This window comes from Epinephelus lanceolatus, chromosome 7, assembly GCF_041903045.1.
Source record: "Epinephelus lanceolatus isolate andai-2023 chromosome 7, ASM4190304v1, whole genome shotgun sequence".
Taxonomy (NCBI): domain Eukaryota; kingdom Metazoa; phylum Chordata; class Actinopteri; order Perciformes; family Serranidae; genus Epinephelus; species Epinephelus lanceolatus.
This window is the reverse complement of record NC_135740.1, coordinates 29222086-29244544: the sequence shown is the minus strand read 5'-3', so window position 1 is coordinate 29244544 and position 22459 is coordinate 29222086. Positions and strand designations below refer to the sequence as shown.

Genomic DNA, 22459 nt, shown 5'->3' with positions numbered 1-22459 from the left:
CAGCCTGCTAAGAACAACACTGCCAAATTTAGTCAGGGGAAACAGTTTTAGGGTAGCCACAGGATTAAAAGCCTTCTAGTGGCCAGCAGGAGTTAAATGAGGACAGTCAGCATCATGCGTACTCACGCTGCAGAGTGCTCTCCAGCTGGGAGCCGGCCTGCAGAAGGCAGCGGTAGCCCTCCATCTCCCCCTTGGACTCTGTCTCCGTCTCTCTCTCCTCCTGCAGTGAGGCCGGGCCCATTCCCCTTCGACTCCAACTCCACACAGGATCAGGCTGGAAGAACTGACGCTGTCGTGGGAGGTATTGACAGTAGTCCAGGCCTCACATCCTCCTCAGAGTCCCATAGCCCTGCATAGTGTCCCTGTGACCGAGGGACAGGGAAACTTGCGCCCACCTGCCTCTGCGGGGTCCAAAGATCCAGATGGGACAGTTCCCTGAGGTGGCTGCTGGATCTTCCTGACCTTGAACTGCATAGAGTGTCTCCAACAGAAAACCTGTCCACATAAGCCCAGACTGGGTGCAGTGAGGTTTTCCTCTCATATACACACACAGACACACAGTAGTGCCGGCAGACTGTCCTGCTCGCAGCAGCAGCTACTTCAAAACAAACTAGGCTCCATCTAGCCACTGCTGTCTGTCTCCCTCTGTCGCCCCTCCCCTCTCCTCCCCTCCCCTCTCCTCTCCTCTCCCTCTCCGGGTTTTAGTGCGTCAGCTCTGCACCGAGCAGAGCTCAAGAGTCTGCTCCTGACACGCCGCCAACTCCCTCCCAACTTTTCCACTCACTTCCCTCGTGCTCCCTTGTGCAGTTTTCTATGCCTTCAGTATAATGCTGACTGTACTACAGTAGGCTGGATTGTTAGGCTGTCTGGCTGCCATGTCCATGTCCCCACTTCCTCCAGCTTTACTATAACATAGATGCACACACAGTGGAGAATAGATCTATTGTAAACAGAAAATGAAAATCTACCGCACCCTCAGCCAACAAGTTTGGCCCATGCGAAGCACAGCCTTTAATACACAACAATCACATTCAAACAGAACAAATATGAAAGGGTATCATTGTGTACATACAGATACACAGAGGCTTTCTCAACTCGACTCCCCACTGCTGAGCCCACAACCACCCTGAGTGAATGAGTGCTCATAAACAGCAGAGACTCAAGTGGAGAAAACAGATATATATAAATGTGTGTAAGGCTCCACTCAGTGACTCACAGTGCTTGATGTTTTCTTGATGTGAGGCCACACACGGAGCAGCGGGAGAGCAGCAATACGCCGTCCTGATACGCAGCCACTCAGCTGATCCAGCTTAGCCTCTCAGCCATCTCATTACCGCACAGCATCTGCTTAGTGTGGTCAAACGCACACAAACACACACACTCTCAGCCGCCCACACATCCTTACATCACACAGAACCTGCTGGCATAACCGTGTGTGTGACAGAGCACTAGAAGACGTCATCTTCAAAACATTCTGCTTTATTACAGAAAATCTTCAGGTTTTGAACAGACTAGTTTCAAAGAGGTACATTCAGCTTGGAGGTTTGGAGTGTTGAGGCTGGACACCCAAAGGGCTGGAGGTGGCGGGGTGTCCCTGCTGCGTGACACAGGGTCACTGAGGTGCCTGAAGACGTCCACCTCCACCCCTCGCAGACAGGGACAGCGTCCACAACCACAGAGCCTCTCGTGCTTTTTTTTTTTTTTTTTTTTTTCCTTTCAACATTTTGATTTTCTTACAAAAGTGGCTGGAAAAAGGTTGCATTAAAAATACAATCCATTCTTTTATACTTTTCATTTAGACAGGCAAAACGTTAGATTCCAAGATATTTTTAAGCTCTGAAAATAGCATCTCTGACGTCACTTAAAGGTTTTTTTTTTCCTTTTGATTTTAACAAAGCAGGCAGCCCCTCTCGGTGTGTCCTCTTAACATCCGGTGTCTCCGGCACAGTGCAGTCTGGAGGTGACAGAGTAAAGAGCAGCCTCCTTCATGTTCCTAACATCGGAAAAACAAGCTTAGTAGAAAATGACGCTGAAAGGCATGTACATTTTTCCATTTGTTAAGAACAAATAAACACCATCTTAATGTGTTGGCATTATGGCTGCCACTCTGCGCGTGCACTGGATCAGAAATGTCAGGCTACAGTCAGTGGGGTGAAATACAAGCCCAGTGCGAGAGAGTACTGTACTGGAGTTATTGTTTGAGGTGAGACACCCCAGGTGAAACGGCACCGGTCAGGCTGGAGATTTTGGGCAATTTGGTTCCATAATATGTCTTAATTTAATCAGTGAAAGGAATGAGTTCAAAATGCACATTTAGGTGTTTATTTTAGTCAGATTTCTGTTCTGGAATTTATGTAAATTGCACAAATTTAATAAGGTAATGTTTAATTTACATACTTGAACACACAATTTAAGAAAATCTGTAATACAAAAAACTACTGTGAAAGTGATCAACTGGGAAAGTTTGTAGTTCTTTTTCTGAGAATATGACCCTGTGGTGTCATTTTTTTTGTCTACAATGTATAAAATATGACAATACATATAGTTTTTTTCCCCTCAAACTCTGAGCCAAAAGTTTTCACTTCAGTATCACTTACATGCACCAAGCTTTAGTGTTATTCTTATCTCTATTCTGAAGGTTTTTACAGAGTTTTTTTTATACATCACTCGAAGCCTGATTTATACAACCTTTTATTCCCAAAAAATAATAAATAAAAAAGGGATTTTTGTATGGCTGATGACAGTATTGTCTAATTTATGGAGTGATTAAAAGAGATATCCAAAATTCCCTCTGTAAAACCATTTGACTCTCATATGTCAGCAAAATAAAACAAAAATGTTAAATGTGGTTTTAACCATTAAACAGATTTCTGCTCTGGAAATGTTTTTATTAATATTAATATTTATTAATTACTAATTTGCATATTTAAACATACAATTCAAGAAAATTAGTCATACAAAAAATAATTGTCTTAATATAAGTACTCAACTGGAAAAGTTTGTAGTAGTTAATTCTTTTGCTCTAACACCCTGTGGTGTCATATTTTATAATATAAAACATGAAATATAAAGGACATTTTCTCAAAATGAAATTTTTCTCTGAGCGAAAAATCTTCATTTTAGTAACCAAACTTTACAGTTTGATTCATGCCTATATTCTGAAGGTTTTCATTTTGTGTATAGTTGTTGACAGTATTTTCTGATTTAGAAAGAGATATTTAAAATTCCCTCAATAAAAACATTTGACCTAATATGTTAACACAATAAAACAAGAATTTTGGACATGGTTTCCAGTGTTCAGATTTCTGCCCTTGGAATATATGTAAATGGTGCATATTTTATTAGATAATGCCTCATTTGCATATTTTAACATAAAAGTCCAGAAAATTCGTCATACAAAAAATTATTATCTCAACTGGGGGAGTTTTATGTTGATATGATATCTATATGTTAAAATTTACTCTATTCACCTGAGGTGTCTCCCCTTATCAGGGATCAGTAAAGTAATAAACTGTAAAATCACCATACTGACAGATCCTGTGACACAAAACAAACAATTAGTGACAGGAACTCATCGATTTAAACCATTAGTTGAGATAACTTTGTATAAAGAGTGGCATTGGTTCAACTCTGGGATATTGGGAGTGTGTTGGGGGGGGCTGCCTGTCTTTGCATGTATGACAAAGACTACTGAACAGGATTGGCACGGGCTCACATCAGGGCTGGAGTAACACAGACCAACTCAACTGGCACAAAGCTGACCACTCTCTCCACAATAAAAAAAGACTCATGTAATAAAAGTATAGCATTTGTGAGTAAAAGTACACTTAACAATAAATATGCCAAATAGACAATAACATGTTTGTGGGAAGAAAAAAAAAAACCAGAAAAAAATATTCAGAAACTATTTCTAAGTGTTTAAAATCACGGCATGTTTATATGGAATGTATGAAGCACACAAAGAAAGAAGAAAGAAGAAAAGGCCAAACAGTCCACTCTGTCATCCTGTCGGTCAGCAAACTGGACCAAGAACAGAAAGAGGGAGCCGGAGCGTGGAGCCTCACAGTGGCATTAACTTCTCCGCAGGTCTGGAGTTGATTTACTTCACACTCCTACGTCAGCCTGCCCGAGACAAATGATGCAAACTAGATAATGAGTGATGAACATAAATACCTCATTTAGGCTTTAGTGCATGTGCGCATTTATATGTATGACGTGTGTGGTTATTGTGTGTTTGTTCTCGTCTATCTGATATGTGCGTGTGCTCAGGCATATATTCATGTGCCTCAGAGACGCAATGACAAAACCAGCTTCCTTAATAGTGCAGGACATTTCTAACCGTACTACATCGATGAGGTTCAAGTAATCCTGGTTTTCACGACACATGGCTGGCTTTTCTCATCCAGCACGCACTTATGTAACACACACAGGCACACACACACACACTGACTTGTCACTTTCAGGTCACACTAGCGTGGACAGAATCTGATTCATCTTTTTGGCTTTGAGCAGATGCTATCATACATCTCTAAGCTATATATACAGTACAGCACATATATTAATTTTCTCATCTTAAACTGACTCTTAAATTATCTCTGAGGTTGGACGATTTGGGTCATGCTCCGAGCATCCGAGCAATGTTTCATTGCTTAACGTCTCTAATCTATCTCTCAATCTTGCACACACACACACACACACACACTTTTTGGATTGAGTGGTAATATGGCCTCCGTTAACTTCTCTTATATCTTAGTATTCATAAAATAATTCATCAGTGGAAACAATCATAGAATCATCTATAAACCAGAAACATGTTCTAACAGTCTGAAATCATCTTCAGTAACTTTTCATCTTAAATGATTTGGACCTGTAGAGGAGTGCATTTCCTGAAACATATAACCATTAGGCTTGGGCAGTATCTGTTTTTGTCACACCTTCATGAAATTTCACTGGGGTATACAGTATATGACGGTACTTGTGTGTGGTGCTACCTTTATTCACCAAGCTAGATGTGCAAATACGCTGTTTTCCCTGCAGCTTCTCAACCGTTGCTCCCGGCTGTTTACAGTCAAATAAGGTTATCCCCACCACTCACTGTCGCCATGTTTGACAGCTCAGCTGCCTGTTCCACTGGTAGACAATGACCTCTGGTGGTGCCCGATGTGCACTACATACAATACATCTTAATATAGATAGTTTCAAGGTGTCTTTTGGTTCCTAGGACACAACAGTGTTGTTCCTCTTAGACTTCTGGTCCAGCCACTTGTGGACGAAAACAGCATATGAAATGCTAAACCTTAGTCCTCCTGAGCTGAAATACACAATGGGAAAATAGTTTTAGGACTTTGCTGCTCAATTGTAGGTTGTTCTCTTCAACAAGGTACTAACTTGATGTCAAAATAAAAGTCTCTGGCTTCGGTAAATACCCTAAAACTTAATTAAAAGCCTAGCCCCAATTAAAAGCCCAGTCCCTTTTACTCGCCCAGTGTTGGTACACATTTTGACAAATAAACACTTGTCTCAATTAGACGCCTGGTCTGGTTGCCAAGCAGTCCTTCTTTTTCTTATAGAAGTTCTTCAGACGTGCAAACATCTCAAATTATGTGCCCATTCTTCAATTACCCTTTAAGTTATTCATATTTCTTTAGTCCGCACGGGTGCTCAGATCTAAGGAATCCAAAGGGTTTTTCAAGTTGTGACTAGTTCTAACAGGATGAAGTGTGTCGGTATGTTGGGTGCTGTAATCCTTGAGTGGCTTCTGTTTGAGGTAGATCAAATTAATTATTCACAATTGATATATTATCTGAGGCCTAATTTTAATACAACAGTTGTGTGTGAAAGGAATTAAAGGCCTCTCCCATATAGACACTTGTCCCAAATACAGGCCCATTGATTTCAGTGATTTAAGCTAATAATAGCCCGGGCTATCAATTCAAGTTTACGGTAAACGAACCAGCACAAAGGGTGGAATGCAGCAGTCAAACGAAAGACCCGGACACTGTTGGGAGACTCCAGGGTCTGTAGCCCTGATTTCATTACTGGTAGGTTCACTTGCTCAAGCTAACAAATGCTAGCCAACAGTCTACAGAGGAACAGAGGAGCATTTGTATTTGTGCATGCTGTGCATCTGTCTTGTATTTTATTGCCCACAAAAAAAGCGTTATGACATCAGCACTACAAACTTTGCAATTTCCCAACTGTATCCAGTTCTTTCCTTTGATCACTACAATCCACGCTTTGTACTGGTTTGTTTCTTCTGGGAATCAGCAGAATTTTATTACTGACAAGTTTATACATCGTCAAAAGGAACAACCTACCATTGAGTGCCAAGTTCCTAAAACTAATTTCGCTGTTTCCCACAGTGTGTTTTTCAGGTCAGGTGGACTTAAATTCAGTATTTCATCTGCTGTTAATGTGTAGTAGTGGCTGGACCGGAAGTCTAAGTGGAACAACTGTGTCATTTCCTGATCTATAAAGAGGAGGGTCTGTATTTTTCATGGTTTTGAAAGTCACACCTTCTGAATTTGTAAATATCCTAATATACTGTGATACCTTGATACCACCCAAGCCTAATAACCATTTAAAGAATAACCGTTGAAAAGCGTAATAACGCTAAAGTAGAATAACCGTTTTAAAGTGTAACCATTGGAGAGGATGAGATCATTATGTCTTTGCAGAATACAGTGACTGAATATCAGTGGAGTGAAGCATTCTTTAGAGCCTTCTTTCATGCAGGTGAACCATTCTTGGAGTGGATATTATTACAACTGCTTGTTAAAACACAGCAGTTGGATAGAGCTACTGACAAGGCAGCCGTGTATGCATTCATTTGTAAGCTAGTATTTAAAAAAAAAAAAAGAAGAAGAAGAAGTAGTAAAAGAAAGAAAAAGTCATGCCTGTCATCTGTGTAGATATGTTAAAAAATTATGCAGGGCACTGCTCTGCAGGCATGCATGGGGGGTCGGGAGTTGTTGGGATTGGGCAGAGGACGGAGCAGAGAGACGCAAGTCAAAAGACTGCTTAACCCCTTTTGATCCCTTCCCCCCCAGTCAGCACATCTCTCTTTTTCTTCTTATTTTTTCCCTCCTCTTCTCCTCCTCCTCTTTTCAGATCAGGCATGATGGCAGACATCTCTGACCCGACTGGTTACAGGACCCTGAAAGTGGCCGTTGCCACCGTTGCTGCGAGTCCTTGCTGCTGTTCACTCGCGCTCCTTCAGGTGCTTGTAGGATAGAGGTATGACCACTGCAATCTGGGATAGTACAAGCAGACAGATGTTACTTCAGTGTTTGCATTATGTGCTTGTGGCAACAAGAGAAAGAGGACGAAGCACCATGAAATCACCCCAAAAAAATCATTGATCAAGAGAGTAAGTGTTGGATTAGCCACATCCCACAATCCTTAAAAAACACTCAAACGACACGTTCCCCGCCACCAGAGACGAGCAAAAATTAGTAAAGGAAATGCTCCCAATTTCATCCAAGTTAACTGATCTGTCGAAGCGCAGCAGGGACATTGAACAGACACAGAAAATTACAATCAGGCTCATCTCGCTATAGTTTACCTGGATGTTTGTAGGAGGGCGTCCTCTGACAGCTAGCGGGAGAATAAAAACGCAGGTTAAACATCGAAAGCTGTTGCACAAGTCCTGGTGCTATAGTTAAGCCATAGGTATCAGTGACCCTGGTCTACAGTGATGGGAAGGTGTGACATTCAGACCTACCTACAGGGGGTTGACTAAGAAATGAAAACACTTCGACATTTAACACAATATCAAGTGCCCCAAAAGGTGCAGAGATGCCCTTTCACCTCAGAACACCTCCGGTGCTCTTGATATCGTGGCCATACATCAGGACTTTAAGGACGTCTGGTGGAATATTTAAACACCTGCTTGAGACGAGTTTAAACAAATCCAATTTGACACCATCTACCAAAGTCTTCTATATATTTGAGACTGAAAGTATATAACATTAAATCAATAAAAAAGACATTATAAAATAAACAATATATGAGAATCAATGTGGATGAATGCAGACAAAATATAAGTAAAACTATGAAATTGCGAAATAATCCGACATATTTTTAAAAGTCCAGTGTGTTCGATTTAGGGGTATCTACTGGCACAAAGGGTATACATCATTCATAACAATGAGCTGTTTATATCTACATATGGAGCAGGTTCTCTTCCCAGTGTCCACCATGTTGTTCCATAGTTGCCCAGAATGGACAAAGCAAACACTTGCTGTAGACAGGGCCATTATCATTTTAACATTAGCCTCCATATTTCTCCTACAGGCTTGGCAGACGAGAGAGGTTTCAGTTCTCCTATTTCACCACTAGAGGGCACTAAATCGTACACACTGGACCTTTAAAGCTCAGCTCATAAAAATGTTATTTTATGCTGCTTTTTTTCAGTTTTGTTTTAAAGTGGTTTTAGTTTTTTTTCCCCAATCAGTGTCATTCTTCCAAGTGAACATTGTATTTTATGGAGAGCTTCTGGCTAGAAGAGTCTTAGTAGATGTTTATTACACCTGCTCAGAAGCCTCACCACTCAAAGTCTTCCAGCTGCTGGAGGAACTGTGGCCCCAAAGAAGCCAACCTACCACTGGTTTTGGACCTGAATTAACAACTGTATTTGGGGCAAAAATTGTATTTAAGTGGGATGAACTCCTTTTTGAACTTCTACTTTCAATGTCTACAAATTTTACAACAAAATTTCCTTTTTGGAAAAGCAACCAAAAAGAAATTGCTTCAGCCAGACACCACATCTATAGAGAACTGGTATGATATCATTCATGAAATCTTTGTAATGGAAAAAAAAAAAACAACCTTCTGAGTGAAGCTTCAGGTGATGAAATTTTAAGGAAATTTGGAAGAAGCAGAAAATTTTATATTTACCCAGAACGCCCTTCTTCTGTTTAAATTTCTTTATTTAACTCTTTGTTAAGTTTTTTATTTATTCATCCAAAGTGAAAACACACCTCATGTTCTGTGTAATTAATAATTTTTTTTTTTTAAACTGAAAAGATTAATCATTATGTAAAAGTACCCAACGAAAGATGACTGTGTGTTGATATAGTTGATATAATGTGATACTAAATAAATGAAAAAATATCTAATAGTGAGCTGAGTGTCATATATATTTCATATTTTGTCTACATGTCATTACTCCATAATGTCTCATTTATTAATTTAATTATTTATATGAAATTGTACACTTTGGTTTTCCATATTTAAATTGAACAGTTTCTGATGTGTTTTATCGTGATGTTTTCATTTATGTTGTTGTCACCCCCTGTGTGTAAAATGCAGCAGCATCCGGTCTGAGGTTAAGGCAACGTCACATCATGCAGTGAGTTAAGCTCAGCACTCACAACGGCATCCGTTTTGTTTGACCAGGAAAGTAAGCAAGACAGCAACCACCAACACAGGTTTGCATGAGCACACAGGACGACACGACCATGACCAGACCAACACGTTACAAACGGTACATGAAGCTACAATCACAGACCAGCTCTGCTGTTTCACACTGTCACCAAACAAACTGACACCGACACACACTGACCTCACACTCAGACATTCCTAGTACAAAAATGAGATGGACTCAAATTGGGTTTTTTAAGCACATGCAGAGGGTAATATAAGCTTGGCTTATAAAGGGAGGCTGAAAGGAGCATGGTTTTAAGGTCAGCAACATTAGACCTAAAGATGCATACACCTGTTTAATAAATGCACCGTTTCCACTAAAAATGTTGATTCAGTATTGAGTCAGACATGGATAAACTGCATCTCTTCAGCCAGCCAATATCAGCTCACACAACACAAAAGAACACACTGGGTCTTGCTGAATGTGGCCTGTGTGCCGTTATGCCTTTGATTCTCATGTTAAAACTCAGAGTTAGGGACCAGGACTGCTGGAGAGGTCGACTGGGGGAGCGAGTCTTTGATTGGCTTAAATGGCCTGAAGGTGGGCTGGTACCTGTTTAAATGACAGTATTGGATTCATCTGAAAAGGTTCTCATGAGCAGGGGCCTGGCTGACGACCGGGGAGACTGGTGGCCCCCCACTCTCGACTGAACCGGCTTCTTCTAGAAGGGTGAGGCAAGAGACACCGATGACATCACTATGCTGACAAACACACACACAGTTCGCCTCTCTCTCTCCTTTTGTGCTCTCTCTTGCACACAGACAAACACAAAAACACAGGGAACAAACATATACATACACAAAGACTTCAAAACTGGACAGGTGGATAATGATCAGTCCTGGTGCTGGTTTAGACACCTTTTCCCTGCAATAATATTTGTTTCAGAGGCCTTGGCTGTAAATTATTTGGTTCGTCTTAATACACACTATCCTTGCACATTTCTCAAAAGCATGTACGATATAGATGTACGATAACACACACGCACGCACAGACATAATGCAGTGGCCCGCAGGGTTTGTGGTGAGGATCCAGGATGAGGTTGTTGACTTGAGCCTCATGCAGATACGTTTGTGTGCTTTGACGTGCTGCATTCACCTGACTTGACATGCGGAGGCAGCAGGCATTGGAGCAGCACAGGCAGCTGGGAGGAAACACTGACTGATACAACTGGACAGACAACAATGAACAACTGACTGCATGTTTGGACACCCGGTCCTGCTCCACACTGCTTGGGCACACACACCAGCCCGCTGACCAACATTCCTCCCAATTTAATAAACATATATCTAAAGAAAAGCACTCAAGTCCAGGTTTAAAGATGGGACCCTCCAAGGATAACACTCCTGATGTGATATTTATCTGGAATCTAAATTGTCTGACCTAATCTGCCCAGCCAAGTGGGGACTGTAAAAAGCCTCAGAACGCCACCCCCGAGTCACTTTAGAGGGTGAGGAAGGAGTCAAACAGTGGGAGAGGAAGGACACAACAGGTAGGAAACAAGCAAGACTGACAGACACAGAAACTTCGCAGCAGGGGACTTAAGTCTAAGAGCTGACAGAAAGAAAAAGAGACCTCAGTCACTCCACGAGAAGCTGTGAGTGCTAGTGGTCTGCGACAACATGAAGATAGTAGATGTCCCCGAGGAAGGAAGGCGATGTTTCATCTTTAGGGAGGCAGGCCCAGAGAGGAAGAGAGAGGAGACGAGAGGGTGAGACAGAGGAAGAAGAATGCGTTTAAGTGCAGAAGCGAGAGCACAAGTTAGGAAAACAAAGTTGGAAAGGTGGAAAATGAGTAAAAATAGAGTTAGAGGGGGTGTTCTAGATAGTCAAACTACACCACTTAAAGCAACAACTTTCATTTTAATTTGTAGACTGCAAAATCCACAGTATTCCAGGACCTGCAGCTACTAACAACTTTATAAATTTTGTAAATTTCTTTTTGATTCTGAAACTTTAAACTGACATATACATACTCAAACAGAACAATGTAAACCTGCTGTAAGACTTCCCTGTAAATTTGTGTAAAACATTTGGTTTTGTTTATTGCTTTTCCCAAATAAAACGAGTCTAGACACAATTTCAAAAAAAAAAAAAAAAAAAAACACAAGTGTGGAATGCACCCCAAAGCAAAGCGCACACTACCAAACATTTCCAGCTGCTTGGAAAACACATTAGCCTCATGGGGAGCTAACTCAAATGACTAAATATGTCTGGGAAAGTTGTCTTCTGGAGGAAACTGTAAAACTGCCCCTCTGAAATGCAATCAGGCCGAAAACTTGCAGAAAGAATATATTAAATCCTGATCTTAGAGATGCAGTGAAATAAAAATAATAATTTTCCATATTCTGATACTGTGTCGCCGTGTTAATAGCTCCATGATCTCTTGGTAAATGGCAACTACAGGAAATGTGAAGACAAAAACTCTTTGCTCCTTGTTTAAAACATTAAAATATTTGATAACATATATTTCAGATGACTCCTCTTGAGCTCTAGGTTGAACGTAAATGTCTTCAATCATATGTGATTCAATGACTAGCTGTTATATAAAGACACTTGACCATTAGCTCATGTGTTCAGAGGTGTGTGTTTGGATGTGAGCTAAAAGAAAATGTGGTTAAAGTCTTATTTATTAGTTTCGCAGAGACCAAATGTCCTCTACAGTGGAGCATTGCCTACTATATACAAATCCAATCATACGTGAAGGATTTGATTTAAATCCCTCTCGTAACTACACCCCACCCACGTCTCAGACGACCGAACCCTTTGGGAAAATAAATGGTTAAACTGTCACAACAAATATCCGTAAAGTTTGAGCACTGTGAATCTGGGACAGGTATCGATAAGGCAGGAGGGTTACAGAAAGAGAAAGTAGAGCGCAAATGTGTGTGTCAGGCCAAGTCCATGTGTGTCTCAGCTCTACCTGTCGAGCGTGGGGCCCGCGGGGCTTGCGGAACACCACAAGCAGGATCTCTGGCAGTAGGCTGAGCAGGATGAGCAGGATGATGACCAGCCAGGCTGACACCGAGCTCAGCATGTTGGCAAACACAAAGTACAAACGCTGCTGCTTCAGGAAAGGCCTGCAGGAGAAGGGGACACTTTGGTTTACACTGACTGAAAGAGCTACAGGGGGTTGGAAAAGAATTGAGAAATAACAGGTCAGCTGCAGTGACTGTGTAGGTGATGTTATCTGAGGTTGTTTTCTAACCATATTATTCCTCCCCAGAAGAAGCTGAAAAACACGTAGAAAGCCAGGGAGCCCCAGATTACAAAGTGGTTGATCCATGTCCAGTGCCGCGTGTCCAGAGCGAGCTAGAACAGCAGAGAAAAGTCACTAAATTGATTCTGCAAGACAATTTATATCTGCTGCTTTAATGAGACACCCTTTCATAATAAGATAGATAAACATCAGGGGAGTGCTTTACCTTTAGTGTGACAGTGAAGACAAGGACAGTGAAGACAATTGTTCCATACGACCAGTTGCCAAAAACCTGGAATTAAAGGAGACAAATTAGGAAGTGTGCTTAGGAGACAATGCCTAATCAAGTAATTTAATTATCACGCCCACTTAGAAGGTGAATTAAATCAAACCTGGCCATTATCCTGCAGAGCTGGGTTACTGAACAAATATCGAACACCAAAGAAGAAGAGCAAGCCATGGAAGACTCCGAGCAAAGTCCAGTAGAGGAAAGGTCCCCACCGTAACATGCCGTTCTTGGCAATCTCTCTAAATAAGTCATGAGAGAGAAAGATGAATGGTTATTATTTTAGGGAACCATAAATGTGAACAGCTCTCACTAAACTAAAAAAACCAAAACTCACACTTTCATTTTGCACAAATTTGTGCACAGCATTGGGAGAAAAAGTCTTAAATCTTTACATTAAACTTGTGGAAAAAAGTGTCAATTTTTACGCTAAGATTTATACGAGTATTTGTCCTCATCTCCATCAACGTTGTGTCAGACAAACAAATGTTCTCAGGTTTACCTGTAGAGGGTAGCATTGTCCAGCAGAACCTCGATGCAGATGTGCTGCTCGAAGAGGCTGTAAGCCAGGATGGGCATAGAGGTGAAGCAGATGTTGTACATCGTCAGATAGGCCGCGTCATACAGGGGCTGGGGAGGATGGGAGCAGGAGGGGATGGAGTGAAGGGGCAGGGGTTGGTAAGGAGGAGGAGGAGGAGGAGGAGGAGGAGGGGTAGGGCAACCAGGGGTTAATATCATGGAGAGGACAAAACTCATACACACCATCATACTTCCACATACAGTGTGTCATATAAGCGAGCTTATATACATCTTTCATGTACTTATGGAGGATCTACGTCAGGGGCCATGTGGCACGAGGGGGAATTAAAAAAATTCAACCCAATTTTTACATATAGAAATATTAAAACTCTTTAAAAAAAAGATTTTTATACTAATTAAAAGTACAGTTGATAACTTTTTATATAAAATAAATCTTTGTCATTTATACTGAAAGTGTCACTACATCCACAGAGAAGCATGAGACCTTGTGGTGCTTTCAATGGCATTTGCTAGAATTTGGGCTGCACCCTGAAAGCTGAATCATCAATTAGGGACCCCTCAGTCCACTGAGACTCTTTAAATTGAGGAGTTTTTATTTATCCATCCATCCATTCAGTTTCAACCAGTAGTCAAATATTCATGTGGAACAGTCAAATCCAATTCCACTGACATAATTCCCAGTCGGGTAGCCTACTGGATTCCACCGCGGCCGAGGAGTCTCTGAGGCACCTGTAAATCATGTCAATCACTGGTTCGGCCAGTCCGCGGTGCTGATTTTTTAGCTCAACCGTTTGCAACATGGTGGCCGGGTCACAAACCTTTTCATTTTGCAGCTAAACACTACATTAAAATATGTTTCTGAAAGTATCTGATTCATGAAATAGGCAACGCAGTAACAGAATCTTGATTCATATTTGATCAGCGCTGCCTAGTTTGACTGTAGTTAGCAAACTATGATTGACAGCTGTGTCAGAGACACCTTGGTTCTGATTGGTTGTATTCATTCATGTGTGGTAAGGTCATTAGAAGCTCAACGAGGCGAGTAGTTGTACTTTTTTCATAGACATATCTGTCTCATGTACTGCTGTGTGGATATAGTGACATTTTCATTTATGACATAAAGTTGTTTTTATAAAAGTTACCAATGACAGCTTTAATGCATGATATCTCTATGTCAGGAGCAGTTTTTATATGAACATGGTACCATAAAACATTTATAAAATACACTCAGTTCTCATTAATAAGAAAAGTGAATTTCATCAGTGTGCACACACACATACGCACACACACGGACAGACATACGCCACCATGATTACATAATAACCACATGCGATGTAGCATGGTGGCAGAACATGACACATGTCTGTATTTATTTATAACACTTCTATGCAGTCTAAGTCAGTATATAAACACGTCAATCAAAGCTCACACATCCCAGGGGGCAGTGAGGGTGGGGCAATCTGAGGGAAAGAGTCTGGCGTTCAGGAGGACAAGGAAGTGTGGATTCAAGGGATACTGCCTCCTTTCATGTTCAGAACATCTTTGAACCTCAAAGGGCCTCAGGACATACTCACTTGCTGGGAATAGCCACAGAAGAACTGGTACAAAAACTGAGGTAAGATGAAGCAAAGGTTCTGCAGGCAAACAGAGAAAGAGAGAAAAGGAACATCAAAGACCATCCAATGCATTCATAAGTTCCCCTGCGCTTATAATGCAGCTGAAGTTAAAAAAGTTTGTTAAGAGGATTGATTCTGGGGGGGGGGGGGGGGGGGTGTTTGGGAAATACAGGCTCAGCTGAAACACAAAACAAATTCTTAGCCTGAGAAAAGACAATTGCTTCCTACCTTGTAAAAGAAATACTGCACCAGGTGTGCAATGCGAACATAGTAGAGATGCCCATGAGCCAACAAAAGTTTCTTGAGGTGCTTGAGTTTGGGGATGGCATAATCACTGTTCCTCACTGCCTGCCGCCCCTCTTTACCCTTAATGCCTGGAACACCAGGGACAAATGTTACACACCAGCTTCACCAAAAGGTAACTCTTCCCTCCATCTGGAACAATAGTTAGATATCTGTTTCTTACCAATGCCGACATGAGCTTCCAAAATCATGCTGACATCATTGGCACCATCTCCAATGGAAAGGGTGATCGGACTGCCTTTAGAGTTCTTCACCATTTTTACTATCTAAAGAAGGACCAAGACAGAGGGGCAACAATTGATAACATCTAACACTAAGTGTTCTCTACGGAAGCCCACAGGGCACTTTATTAAAATGACGATGTATATTTTTAAAATAATACTCCACTATAGCATTATAAATTTCCATATATATGTGTTATCTGGGTAAAAGTGTAAATTAAAATGCAAAATTCCAAGTGTAAGTATCACAGTCTTTGAAAATGAAATGTCAAATGCTGTTTTTAATTTTTTCAAAAGTTTGGAAAATTGCATTTTAATTTTCATTGTGCTTGAATTGTTCTTGTACAAATAAAATATTCGGCTACATTGTTTTAAATTATTTATATTATTATTATAATATTGTTTTATTTGTCTCATAAAGCACACTGTAACTGTATTTTAGAAAGTGCTATACAAATACAGTTTATTAAGTTTATCATTGTTTTATACTGCATTTTAATTTTCAAATTTTGATTTAACTTTTAAAGATCTTCCACAGTACAGCAGGTCAAGTCTTTGAAAATGTAATGTCAAATGCCATTTTCAATTTTAAATTGTTAGAAATTTGTATTTTCATTTTTACTTAAATATTGCTTGCACAGATTGCAAATCAGGTTTCACTTTTAATATTGCATTTTAATTTTTAAATTTAATTTAATTTGAATTGAACAACAGGGTACCACTTTTAAAATTTAATGTCAAACAGGTTTTCGATTTTACTTTTAATATAGTCATAAAATGCCTATGCAAGTATGTGAAAATAAAAATTACATTACTGCATTTTCATTTAAATTTTTACTCAAATAACACACACATTTGTGGAACATTATAACGCTATTATTGAATTATATAATCGTTTTCAAGTATACAATATAATTTCAATAAAGTACTGTATGGGCTTCCATAGTTACCTGTGAAAATCAGTATTTTGATTGTTTATTTAAAAAAAAAAATCCCACATTTAAATGATTGTTCTGACCTGTGCCTTTTGTAGAGGAGCCATGCGGCAGCAGAGCACGGCTGTACAGTTCTGACAGATCTGCAGAAAGAGGTTCTTGTAGCGACTTGAGTTGGATTCAGACGAGGAGTTGAGCACCATCGACAGAGTGGCTCCATCTATGATGAAACCAAAGTCCTGGCTTGCTGAAGACCAGCTCCTACAAAACACAACAAAGAAATCAGCTAATCAGTTTGGTTAAATAATCACCATAACACAAGAGAAAAGTATCAAGAACTTCAGTACAGATCAAGTAAGACGAGTTACTAACCTGGTGACGCCTGCCTTAATCGGTGGTGCATCCTGCACAGCTTTCTTGTGGTATTCAAGCAAGAGCTCGTGCAGTCGTTCCTCCCGCCTCCTCCCTCCATCCTCAAGAGTCCGCACAGTCAGCTCCAACAGCTCTGTGTTTCTCTGGAACAATCTACAAGCGTAACAGGTGGACTTTGCTGTCTCCATCTTGTCCCCTGTTAGGACCCAAACATTCATGCCTGCACCCTGCAGAGCCTCCATGGTCTCCGCTGCTTCCTCTTGTAGCCTGGAGGGTAAGTGCAAAGAAAGGACATAATGAGACAAGTGACAGATTATTACACCAATTCTAAAGTGTTTATAATATCCCTAGAAAGAAAAAAATGTCACCAGTTAAACAACATAGTGGACATCAGCGTTAAATTTCACAGGAGATGTAGTGCAAAGGGAGACTGGACAAAGCTGCTGTTTTTCTCATGCCTATAGATTTTAATCAGGATGAAACTCATGTCTCAGAGAGGTATGAGGAGGGACAGTAGGGAAGTGCTCCTTATCATGACACACACATTGGTAGCAACGATACCACTGTTATGACATCAAGCATTAAGTATAAGTATCACGCATCAAAATATTTATTTTAACTAGGTAATTGCACACATAAGCTTTTAACAGCTGTCAAATTAATATAAATAACTGCGTGATGAAAGCCTCCATCTTCCATTACTGCTTCCAAACTCTACATGCATAAACTTGCTTTGGCGCTTCTGCAGGCTCTTTCCCTGCTTCCCTTTAGATCCAAAAACAAGCCTCATACATCACACACACTCACCCAGAAGAGTGGCCTGGATGGGCGGAGGCAGTATGTGATGTATGTGTGTATGTGGGTGTCTATGAAGGGGAAAGAGCCAAAAAAGAGAGAAGCAAAGCTGGTGGCTGACAAAAATGAAATAACAATTTGTACTTGATGTTCTCAATTCATTCATTCATTTATTTTTTTTCTGTAACCACCTATCCTGTTGGGGGCCTAGAGCCTATCCCAGCTGACACTGGGTGACACCTACGGACAATTTACAGTCACCAATTAACCTGCATGTCTTTGGATTGTGGGAGGAAGTTTGTGTACCTGGAGAAAACCCATGGTGACATGGGGAGAACATGCAAACTCCGCACAGTAGGGCTCCCCCACCCTGGGGTTCGAAACAGGAATCCTCTTGCTGTGAGGTGACAGTGCTAACCACTGCACCACTGTCATTTATATCATTTATCATCATATATTATATATCAAATTATATATTATAATATCATATGTTATCAGCATGTTTAGCAAATTCTAATAAAAATTCCTTAATGTTTGGGTGGAGTGGTACTTAAAAAAAAGAGCACTAGTAAATAGGAGGAGGTATCTTTTATAACCACATCTTTTTACTACAATAATTTAAGAAGACAATAATTACTCTGATGTAAATTAATTCATTGTAAATGTATTTTAGATAAAATGCATTGATTCATGCTGATGCAATAAAGTGTTCCCTTCTGTGTTAATTAATGCATTTTCTAATTATAAAACAATAATCCTGGATTGTGAGAGAGTACCCAATTATGGCCACAAGATGGCAGTGTGAGCTCATATTAAAAAGTTTTTAAAAGTGGGACTTCTGGCTATCACCATTACTCAAGCCAAATTAGATAAGCCACTTCATATCCGCAAAACACCACCAAGAATGTGGTGACGTGACAGAAGGCATGAGGCAGGAAAAGGGTGCGGAGAGGCTGCTACTACAGGAAGTGCTGAGGTTGCAAACAGTGGACAGAGCAGGACGTTTATGACACATTGTTTATTCCTGGCATCTGCTAACTTTTGGCCTCTCCTATCAAGTTTAGGTGTATTCTGAGATTAAGGGCCTCCTAAAATTCTTGGCACTGATCTTTAATGAGACAGAGGGGAGGAGAAGGACAACATCAGCAAGGTAACAGAATGCACGATATTCAGAGACTTTTCAGCAGGTTCATCGGAGACAGCTGTCTGGTTATGTCGTGTGAGCACCCACCGATCTTCCACAGCTGTAGCTCCTATTAGACTCATGCCAGTTTCCACTTGGTTGTAAACAGCCATGAGCTTTTCCTCTCTGTCCTGCAGAGCCAGCCTTGCTTCCCTCAATCCTGCATCTGCCTGCGCGTACTCCTCTGCACTGAGATATTTGTAGGCCACACACAGTGTCCGGTAGCCCTCCTGGACAGTGACACACATAGCATCCAATGTCAGAACAAGAAACGTAACAGAAATGACTAGATTTTGAGAGGAAATTGGCTTTTGTCACTCACTGTTGCATTACGCTCCACGTGCATGCGTATCCTTTCGACCTCTTCTTGTCTGACACGCGGAAAAATCGAAGAGTCTGCTCCCTTACAGAAGAGCAGTATATCACCTGGAAACAAAACAACAACACACATACAGACACACAAACACACAGCATGGTGAGGGCTGAGGGCCAACACTGAATCACCACCAACGCAATAAACCTGACGGTAATCTCAAACTCACCTGATTTGGATCTGACTATCACACTCATTCGCCTTCTCACTGGATCAAAGTTCAACACGTGAAGCAGTTCATACCTTCGGGAAGTACAAAATAAAAGCTTTAGTGGAAATGTAAATAGGAAAATGATTAATTACTGTAATGAATCACTGGCTTACATTTCAACATCGTTGTTCCTGTTGAGAATTTTCATGCTTTTACTCTCAAGCCCCAGAAATGTGAAGCCGTACCTGCAGATGGAGACAAATCATTACAGATGAGCCACTTAATGTGGTCATGTGCTACATGAATGACTGCTGTAATGAATTACACACCATGTAGGGTTTTCAAAATACACCCTGTGACATCCATATTCAATCACTGTGCTGGCTCTTTAAACAAACTACCACAATGTCAGTTCAACTCACTGAGTCATAACACCCCATCTGTTATGTCATTATCATCATTATCAATCATAATGCGTGCAGCTTGTTGTTTTTGCACTGGTGCTGTTGTAATGTCATTGTTGTTGTTGTTATTATGCAGCACAGTCTCATAGCAAAATGTGAGATGGACACTGGCTCTTAACAATGCATTACATGGTGGTGGGCACAAAATGTGTTACAATTACGTACTGGCAATACAAAAAAATGCCAATGCAAAGTCAATGAGGATTTTTTTGTCATAGCGGACACATGGATTAAGTATAAAGAGAGAAAGTCTGTGTCAGCCAGGACGGGATGTGTATTGGTCAAACAGAAAAGGCTTTCCAGCCAGGAGACCGCTGTTCTTGTCCCTGATGAAACCAAAAGTCAACGTAGTTACAGTGGCATGCATAAGTTTAGGCACCCCTGGTCAAAATTTCATTTACTGTGAGTAGAAAAGTAAGTAGAAGATGAAAGCATGAAGTTAAAGGTGACACGTCTTCAGTATTTTAAGCAGGATTAATTGTTTAATTTCAAAAAAGGGAAAGGGCCTGGAGCAAATGTTTGGGCACCCTGAATGATCAGTGCTTAGTAGCACCCACTTGGGCAATTATCACAGTTTCTAAACACTTTTTATCGCCGGCTAAAAGTCTTTGAATTCTTGTTTGGAGTTTTTTACCCGTTCTTCATTGCAAAAGGCTTCTAGCTCTGTAAGTGTTCTTTGGCTGTCTTGCATACACTGATCTTCTTAAGTCTTTCCACAGATTTTAAAGGATGTTTAGGTCAGGAGACTGTGAGGGCCATGGCAAAACCTTCAGCTTCTGCCCCTTGAGGTCGCCCATTATGGATTTTGAAGTGTTTGGGATCATTTTCCTGTTGTAGAAGCCATCCTCTCTTCATCCTCATCTTTTTTAGAGACGGTGTGATGTTTGCTTTCAGAATTTGCTGGACTTAAACTGACTCCATTCTTCCCTCTACCTGTGAAATGTTCCCGGTGCCACTGGCTGCAACACAAGCCCAAAGCCTGATGGATCCACCCCCGTGTTTACCAGTTGGACAGGTGTTCTTTTCATGAAATTCTGCATCCTATTTCTCCAAACACATCTTTGCTCACTGCGTCCAAAAAGTTCTATTCAAACTTCATTAGCCCACAGGACTTGTTTCCAAAAGGCATCAGGTCTGTTTAGATGTTCCTTTGCAAACTTCTGATGCATAATTTTGTGGTGTGAACGCTGGAGAAGTTTTCTTCTGATGACTCTTCCATGAAGGTCATATTTGTACAGGTGTGGCTGCACAGTAAACAGTGCACCACCACTGTCTGTCTGCTAAATCTTCCTGCAGGTCTTTTGCAGTCAAACAGGGGTTTTGATTTGCCTTTGTAACAATCCTACGAGCAGCTCTCTCAAAAAGTTTTCTTGGTTGAGCAGACCTCAACTTGACCTCCAAAGTTCCTGTCAACTGCCATTTCTTACATTACAAACTGAGGAAACATCTACCTGAAAACACTTTGCTATTTTCTTATAGCCTTCTCCTGCTTTGTGGGCATCAGTTATTTTAGTTTTCAGAGTGCTGGGCAGCTGTTTAGAGGGGCCCATGGCTGCTGATTGTTGGGACAAGGTTTCAGGAGGCTGAGTATTTATAAAGCTTTGAAATTTACATCAACTGGCCACAAGCCAGAGCCCTCACAAGCTAATCATGGTCTGAGACCCTGGTAAAGGAGAGCTCAGATGTCTTGGGGTGCCCAAACTTTTGCATGGTGCTCCTTTCATTTTTTTTCACTCTTAAATTGTACGAGACAAAAATAACACTAGTCTTGCTTAAAATGTTGAAAAGCCTGTTTAATCTTTAACTTCATGCCTTTTAGAGATCAGTTCATCTTCTACTTACTTAACTATTAAACGTGATATGACTTACAATAACAACGCAATGCATGGAAGTTTACGTCACTTACTTCCCATACGTAGTTATTTTAACCGAAACCACAATCATTTCGTAAACATAACCAAATGTTTTTGTTGTTCTCGAAACTTAACCAAGTGTTTTTCTTCCCCTAAACCTCATCAAACTGAGATTGTTTCACAATAAAACTGTGACCTTTTGTCACAGACTTTGCATAGACATTGTTTAGGTGTAGGTGTTGTAGGATTCCTGTCCACTCTATGTATTTCTCTGAGACTGTGTTGTATCATGATGTCTGCAGCTTATTAGTTATCATGGTGTGTGCAGATTATTTTTGTATTTAAGTGTTATACTGGTGTCATGATTTCCCCTCTTCCAACAAAATTAGTATGTATATGCAGATTTTTGTGAATATAAAATAGGTGATAGTCTCACTTCCTGTTGCCACAAGACCTGGGATCTCATTTATAAAACAATATGTAGGATCCATTCTATAAATGTACGTACAGACAAAAGTCAAAAATGGCGTGGACCAAAACATATTTAACAGTTTCTACAATCAGGCTTCCACCTCACCATCTGTGTTGCCAATTCCTGTCTCCAAAATGTTCGTAAGCATGGGTCAAAATTTCTCCCATTAAGCCTGTTTTTTATAGATCACAATTTTTGTGTGGGAAGTTGCATACACCTCTTTCAGGGCTTGTTTTGTGCATATGCAATGTTTATAAATGAGAACCCTGTGCT

The 22459-nt window shown here is 40.7% G+C and overlaps 2 protein-coding genes across 13 annotated transcripts in view; both read right to left on the bottom strand.

Annotated features, from left to right (window-relative positions):
- mcf2a (MCF.2 cell line derived transforming sequence a) overlaps window positions 1–644 on the bottom strand; it is a 38084-nt gene extending 37440 nt beyond the window's left edge. For all 5 annotated transcript variants that reach the window (XR_013491825.1, XR_013491823.1, XR_013491824.1 and 2 more), the window contains exon 1: window positions 127–644. Coding sequence is in view for 1 of the 5 variants with exons in the window: in XM_033633724.2 (XP_033489615.2) it covers window positions 127–241 (115 nt within the window). In the remaining 4 variants the exon portion in view is untranslated. The remainder of the gene's footprint in view (window positions 1–126) is intronic.
- Window positions 645–6371: 5727 nt separating this feature from the next.
- atp11c (ATPase phospholipid transporting 11C (ATP11C blood group)) overlaps window positions 6372–22459 on the bottom strand; it is a 59649-nt gene continuing 43561 nt past the window's right edge. Inside the window, exons 15-31 of one of the 8 annotated variants that reach the window (XM_078169410.1) lie at window positions 19571–19642; window positions 19416–19489; window positions 19196–19299; window positions 18922–19103; window positions 16896–17162; window positions 16607–16784; window positions 15531–15633; window positions 15293–15438; window positions 15023–15082; window positions 13411–13538; window positions 13015–13150; window positions 12849–12914; window positions 12632–12735; window positions 12347–12503; window positions 11000–11090; window positions 7565–7596; window positions 6372–7252 (exon numbers count right to left, since the gene is read on the bottom strand). In XM_078169410.1, the coding sequence (XP_078025536.1) occupies window positions 11001–11090; window positions 12347–12503; window positions 12632–12735; window positions 12849–12914; window positions 13015–13150; window positions 13411–13538; window positions 15023–15082; window positions 15293–15438; window positions 15531–15633; window positions 16607–16784; window positions 16896–17162; window positions 18922–19103; window positions 19196–19299; window positions 19416–19489; window positions 19571–19642 (1867 nt within the window). In that variant the 3' untranslated portion in view covers window positions 6372–7252; window positions 7565–7596; window position 11000. Of the gene's footprint in view, window positions 7253–7564; window positions 7597–9979; window positions 10089–10999; window positions 11091–12059; window positions 12504–12631; window positions 12736–12848; window positions 12915–13014; window positions 13151–13410; window positions 13539–15022; window positions 15083–15292; window positions 15439–15530; window positions 15634–16606; window positions 16785–16895; window positions 17163–18921; window positions 19104–19195; window positions 19300–19415; window positions 19490–19570; window positions 19643–22459 lie in introns of those variants that run through there. The other 7 variants (XM_078169407.1, XM_078169409.1, XM_078169412.1 and 4 more) reach the window with 7 other exon arrangements.